The sequence below is a fragment of the Anabrus simplex genome, chromosome 11 (genome assembly GCF_040414725.1).
Source record: "Anabrus simplex isolate iqAnaSimp1 chromosome 11, ASM4041472v1, whole genome shotgun sequence".
Classification (NCBI taxonomy): Eukaryota; Metazoa; Arthropoda; class Insecta; order Orthoptera; family Tettigoniidae; genus Anabrus; species Anabrus simplex.
The window spans coordinates 95,042,546-95,049,272 of NC_090275.1; the positions used below are offsets into that span (position 1 = coordinate 95,042,546).

Sequence of the window (6,727 nt, forward strand, 5' to 3'; positions counted from 1 at the left end):
TGCCAATCTTGATTTTATCTACTGGTATTTGATCTCTTCATTCTGGTTTTGAAGGAAGCCAAGTATCGGGTTAATATTAAAAAATTACTGACAGATGCACAACACTACATTTGTTTTTCTCCAGGTGGAAGCGTACATGTATGTTCTGTTCCAATTTTGTGGTTTCACTAGCCGAGGAGGTACACAAATATGCTCATAGATGGCAAATTATGTTCCTCCAACTCTACTGATGAGGGAAATCCCCTCACTATCATGCAGTATTCTTTCTTCCATTAGCAAGAATTGCATAATACACACATTTTTATAAGCTATAAATTTCATTTTTGTTCTGTATTGAAGTGCAGTTATAAGAAATAAATTGACAAGAGGATCCACCTTTTCAATACAATGTTTGTTTGTCCAACCCTTGTCCCGTTTCCCTACGGGGTCGGGTATGAGGTGAGATGAATTTGTCGTGGCGGTTTTTTATGACCGGATGCCCTTCCTGACGTCAACCTCATCAGAGGAGTTAATGAGAGATGAAATGAATGACGTGATATATGATAGTAGGGAGAGGGTGAAACCCGGTGCCGGCACATAGCGTACTCCTGTCGAATAGCACCAAGGGGTCTGCTCAAGGCTTAACGTCCCCATCCGACGGTCTAGTGATTAGAAATTGTATACCACCACCTCCCCTACCCTGCCGGCCAACATTCTGATGGTGAAAATTTTTTCGACCAACGGGACTACCTTTTCAATACAATATATCAAGTAAATAATAATACTTCAGTCTTGGGACTGGTTTCAGCCACTTAGTAGCCATCTTCAGCCAAATAAAAATGAAGCAGATTATATGATAACTAAAACATATGTATACCAGACAAAGACAGTGTTGCAGGAATAATTATAATATTACAATACATATAATAACAAAAATTATGGTTATGATCTTGTCATAATATGATGTCTTTAAGTTGACTCAGGACCTCAGGCAAAGAAGTAAATCTGGAAATGATAGCCAGAATTAGGAATGAATCAGAAAAGAAATTAAAAAGGAAAAAAATTATTTATGAGACAGTACCTTTTCCCCTGCTTTTATCCATGTTTTTAAAAGATTATACAGATTTGTCCTCTTATTGAACAGATTTTTAAAATTGTGTTTAATCAGAAGTCAACAATAGTCAATAAATACATATTAAAATATAATTTATAAAAATCATCAGTAATTCATATTCCAGCAACAATGGCCTACCGGGAGCTGTGATATCAAATTAAAATTTAAACAATGATGCTACAATAGTTTAAACAAAGTTCAGTTCGTACTGGCATGAATTTAATGGTTCCACTCATCTACAGTACTCTGTTGTTGACCGTGTTAGTGTTTTACCAGTCCAGACAAGAACGTATTTCTCACAACACATCATCCCCTACCGCTGAGTCCAGTTGTAGTGCATACTGCCAGCCGTTAGTCAGGGTGCAATACAGCAAGGATGCACGTGTCACGAAGTACTCTCTCTGGCCATGGTCAGTGTGGGGCCATGACGAATATTATGAATAAGCAACATAGGAGGAGAAGTTGTATGCACTTTCAGATGAATTCAAGATGCAGTTTGAAACTTATGGCATCATTCTTCATTGTGCCGTTCGCGAAGTAAATATTGCAATCGGTGACAAGTATAAAAATAAACAGTAAATGAGCACATCCAATACAGAAAACATATAAAGAACATTAAAGTTTGAAGTCGAAACCTAAGCAAACTACTCTGACACATGCCTTCGTTTTAGGATCTGAAAAGGAGCAGTCATTGCATGAGTTCAGTGAGGATTTTGCCATGGCAATATCCAGTCTGAGTGAAATATAATGCATCCTCTGATGTACTCCCGTTATGGATACTTTAAGGATTACTGAGCTCATTGCGCCAGCGACTTTAACTGGTTTAAACCCTAATAAAGTGATTCCATCAACACCTTCCTTGTACCTTTTTGTATGAATTTCAGAACTTTTTTTTTCCTCCTTTTTCTGACCATACTTTTCACCTTAAAATCCTTTCCCTATTTAATAACTGAACACAGATACATACAGACAGACAGTAAAATAGCAGTTGAGGCTTTCACAACCAGCATTACAAATCATGTCTGTGTTTTCCGGGCTTGTAGGCCATGGTCCAGGATCATGTGATGGTCCCGACGTTTCACCGAAGACTGCGTTCGACAGTATCAGGGGTTCCAGCTGACTTCGATAGCTGTGAAGCTTACAGTTGAATGTAGTAGTGTTGCAATTCCATCTCATTATATAGTGCAGGCTACGGTGCGCTGCACGCCTATTGGTCCGCCATGCTGGAGGGGCGGTCGCTGATAGGCTGTTCTTCGGCCAATGACTGAAGTATTTGTAAGCCCGAGGCACGTCGACCTGCCTTGGCAGAGACAGGCAATTAATCACCCATTACTTTTTCTGAGACCAATAGGTGAGCAGCGGACGGTAAAGTGCACTATATAATGAGGTGGAATTGCAACACCACTCCATTCCATTGTAAGCTTCACAGCTATCGAAGTCAGCCGGAACCCTTGATAATGCTGAATGCAGTCTTTGGTGAAATGTCGGTACTATCATATGATTCTGAACTACGGCCTACAAGCCCGGGAAACACTGACATCAGTCGGACGTTAAGTTTTATTTGTGGAGATAAATAAAGAATACTAATTTTGTGTTTTTGTGTTTATGTTGTGATTTCTTTTAGGAGGAGGAGACTGCAGTTCAACTTCAGAAGCAGTTACAAACTTCAAGTGACGATGTGAAGAAACTGCAAGCTCTGTCACAATATTTGAAGCTACTACTCTCTGAATTGAAGGAGTGGCACTGTCAAGAGGAAATGAACATGGCTCGATTGAAGAACATGGAACGGCGAGTGACCTTGAATAAAGCTCTCATGGAGGAAGTGGAAAATGGAAATGTAGATGCTATCCATCAAGTGGTCAAATTGTCCTCCTGTTCTTCTGTTGATTGAATGGTAGCTGATGTCTGGAAATCTTAGTTTTTTTTTTTTTCAAGAGAAGTTCTCTCCTAAGAGTCTGAGTACAGAAGAAAAATAACTGACAGACAGAGTGTAATTACAAAGATGGGAGAAACAGATAGTGCAGTTATGTTGTCCTCTTAGTGTGCTCTGCAAGTATTTGCAGTGATGTGGAGAATGCTATAAACTAGCCAGAACATGTTTATCTTGTGACTTTGCAGGTACAAGTGATTGTTTACATTTTAACTTTTCTTTCAGACCTTCTTCCCCTGTGCATTATGCCTGTTTATTGCTGTGGTAGTAACTAACTAATGCATTTTTATATCTAGAGTGGTCGCTTTCATGACCCGTATCTTGTTTTTCTGACATGGTAAAATACCAAAAGCTTATTATTGTGTCTTACATTTTTATAAAAATTTAAGAATTTTGTCTGTACTTAGGCTAGAATTTTAAGAAATTGGTATTTGTATGTCCAGAATAAAAAGGAAACGCAATTTTTAAATTTCTGTCCCCGAGTGAGTTGGCTGCATGATTTATGATCTGCTCACATATCTGCAAGAAAAAATAGTTTCCATAACTTTTGTCCCAACCCTCATAGTTGCAACAGTGAATTTTGCAAGAGATCACTGCATTTTCTTAGCGCTCTCGCATAAATTACCTCCATCTGCCGGGTAAAACAACATTTAAATGTTCTGCATCACTAAGGCGTTAGGGCCACGGTTGCTTCCTTCCCAGTCCTCATCTTCCCTTTCCTATCCCATTGTCGCTATAAGATCTGCCTGTATTGATGCAATATAAAACAAATGTGTGAAGGTCTTTTCAAGTAAATTTCTGTCAAATAATGGCGTATGGCCTCCGAAGAGGCCTGGTGCGAGTCTTTTTCTCGTAAACGGCCTATTAGGCAACCTACATGTCTGTGAAGATGAGGGGCCTACCTAAGATGATTTCTATGCTGAACACACCACACACACCCAGACCCCGAGCCATTGAATTAACCAATTCAGGTTAAAATCCCCCACCCGGCTGGGAATCGAACCCGGGACCCTCTGGGCCAAAGGCCAGCATGCTAACCATTTAGTCATGGAGCCGGACACATACTTATGTGGAGTTGCTAAATAAAAGTGTAAGGTAGACCGTATAAGTTCCTCACAGCTACACTTTTCTTAGAAACAACTGAACTTATAGATACAGGGTGTCTCAAACCTTTCGGATCAAGTTGAAACAGTTGATAGTGGGTCCATAACCGATTATATTAGATAGGGAACCAATGGTCGAAAATACATATTTATTGTGTTATGGACATACACAGTGTACACTGCATAACAACAACATAGCTCATAGTAGTTGTTCTAAGTGATGACCGCCAGACTCAATGCATGGCAACGGGACATGAAGTTCTGCTGTACTCTCTGAAAGATCCCTGGTGTCTGTTGTACCAGGAAACAGGCAGCTTGGACCATAGCAAGCAGGTCTTCATCCGTTTCTACAGGAGTTTCATACACCAATGGCTTGACGTAACGCTAGAGGCGTTAGATCTGTAAGATCACGGCGATCACGCTGGCCATGGGACGGGACCTCCCCTTCCAATCCAATGATGAGGATACCTGTTTTTCAGGTGCTCCCAGACATTAACATCGAAGTGGGCTGGTGCACCGTCTTGTTAAAAACACATCCTTTTGTGGACAACAAGGGGTACAGTCTCCAGAAATTGTGGCAGCAGATCTCTCAGGAACACCAGGTAACGTGGACCAGTCAAATGGGGAGGCAGCAAATAAGGTCCTATGAGGTGATCTTGGACAACGCCCGCCCATACGTTGACAGAAAATCGTTGCTGGTTGCCACCGATGGTGGGTGGCGTGGAGATTGTCCTCACTACAGACATGGCTGTTGCGGCTGTAAATGAGGCTTTATCTGTGAACAATACAAACTGTAGAGAAGTTTGGCACTACAGCACTGCGGTCAATAATCCATTGACAGAAGCGAATGCAGGGCTCAAAATCCATTGGTCCCAGTGCTTGCACATGTTCTTTAAGATAGTGTAATACCTATTCTACCAGTACTTGCCAAACTGTATCCTTTGAAGTGTGTGTTTCATAGGCAAGTTGATGGAAGTTTATTTCTGGGTAGTCGGGCACAGGATCCAACACTATCTCATCAAAGTCTGGTGTTCAGACATGTCTTTGGCGGGATCCTTGGTCGGCGCTCTGTGGCTGAACAACCCCAATCTCTTTTAAGGTGGTATCCACGGAGATAAACTTCTTCCAATTAGGATGTTGCAAAAACATTTTCTGTACATTCGTGCTGCTTTACGGGCACTATATCCTGCCGCACAATACATTAAATGCATGTCTGCCAACTCTTGTGATGAGTAACATTTCATCTTTGACTACGCGTCATGCACTGTACACAGTAACACATCACAAGCTGTCTGATGCAATGGACAACTGACACAAGGGATAGTGGTGTGTGTGTGGCACATGTTAATGTGGCAGTGCGATGTATGCGGTTGTCACATGACACATGTACTATGAGCTAAGTTGTGTACAGTATGCCTGGAGGTGTATGCTATTTATCCTGCTGCCTATTCCAGTGTACAACAGACACCCGGGATCTTGTGAGAGTGCGGCAGAACTGCTTGTGCCATTGCAAAACATGCATTAGACTGGCGGTCATCACTTTGAACAATTACTATGAGTTACGTTGTTGTTATGTGGTGTAAGCTTTGTATGTCCATAACACGCTGATTATGCATTTTGGACCATTGATTCCCTATCTTAATATAATCGGTAGTGGTCCCACTATCACCTGTTTCAATTTGACCCAAAAGGTTTGAGACAGCCTGTATAGTGTTTGTTTTGGATATCCACAGGGTTTGTGTCTACATGTAAGGTGAATTATATTTTGATAGTAATTGAAATTAAGTCTAATAAAATAAAATGTGAAGAACATACAATACCATGCATTCGTTCTTTCTTTGGCATACCATTCATTGGTAAAGTATGATACCAAATAGCCAGAGCCCTCAAGAGCAAAATACACTCATCAGCTTCTCAGCCATAAACAGCCTGGGTCAGATTCTACCACACTCAGTCGATACACCATGTAAAAACAAACAGACTGGTGTATATAAATTAACTTGCAAAAATTGTGAGCATTTTTACATAGAACAAACTGGAAGAGGATTTGACATTGTTTCAAGAACACCTGATAGGACTTAAGCTCTATATAAGAAAGAAAAATCTGCAGATTCTGCACATCTACCAGGTGCAAATATGAAGTATCAAATATATAACATTCTCTTACCATTGTACACACCCACACACATCCAAAGAGACAAAACTGAACCACAGACGTGCCAATAGTTGATTTTTTCAGAGTTGTGCACCTGTCTGTATTACCAGTGCTGAAAATATCAACTTTCATAAAAGTTGTGATAAACAAACTTTAACTGACATTAGACACATACTAAGTTGTCAAGCATAATTTAAAAGTTTATTTTTATTCCCATAAGGAGTTCCGTTTCGATGTAAATATTCCATCCTCTTTGCTGTGTCAAGGTGGCGACTTGAGATGTTAACATTGCTGGCAAAGTTGGCCTTATTGTGGAATTAATAGATGAAGGAAATGATTTTAGTGATGTCGAACACTGTGAAATTAATAGTATTGATAGCCGGGCTGAGTGGCTCAGGCGGTTAAGGCGCTAGCCTTCTGACCCCAACTTGGCAGGTTCGAACCTA

At 40.6% G+C, this 6,727-nt stretch overlaps 1 protein-coding gene across 3 annotated transcripts in view; it reads left to right on the plus strand.

Moving 5' to 3' along the window:
- The window catches only part of LOC136883440 (uncharacterized), a 76,833-nt gene extending 73,333 nt beyond the window's left edge, over positions 1-3,500 (plus strand). For all 3 annotated transcript variants that reach the window (XM_068229696.1, XM_068229695.1, XM_068229697.1), the window contains exon 4: positions 2,718-3,500. In XM_068229696.1, coding sequence (XP_068085797.1) covers positions 2,718-2,984 — 267 coding nt within the window. In that variant the 3' untranslated portion in view covers positions 2,985-3,500. The remainder of the gene's footprint in view (positions 1-2,717) is intronic.
- The last annotated feature ends 3,227 nt before the right edge of the window (positions 3,501-6,727 follow it).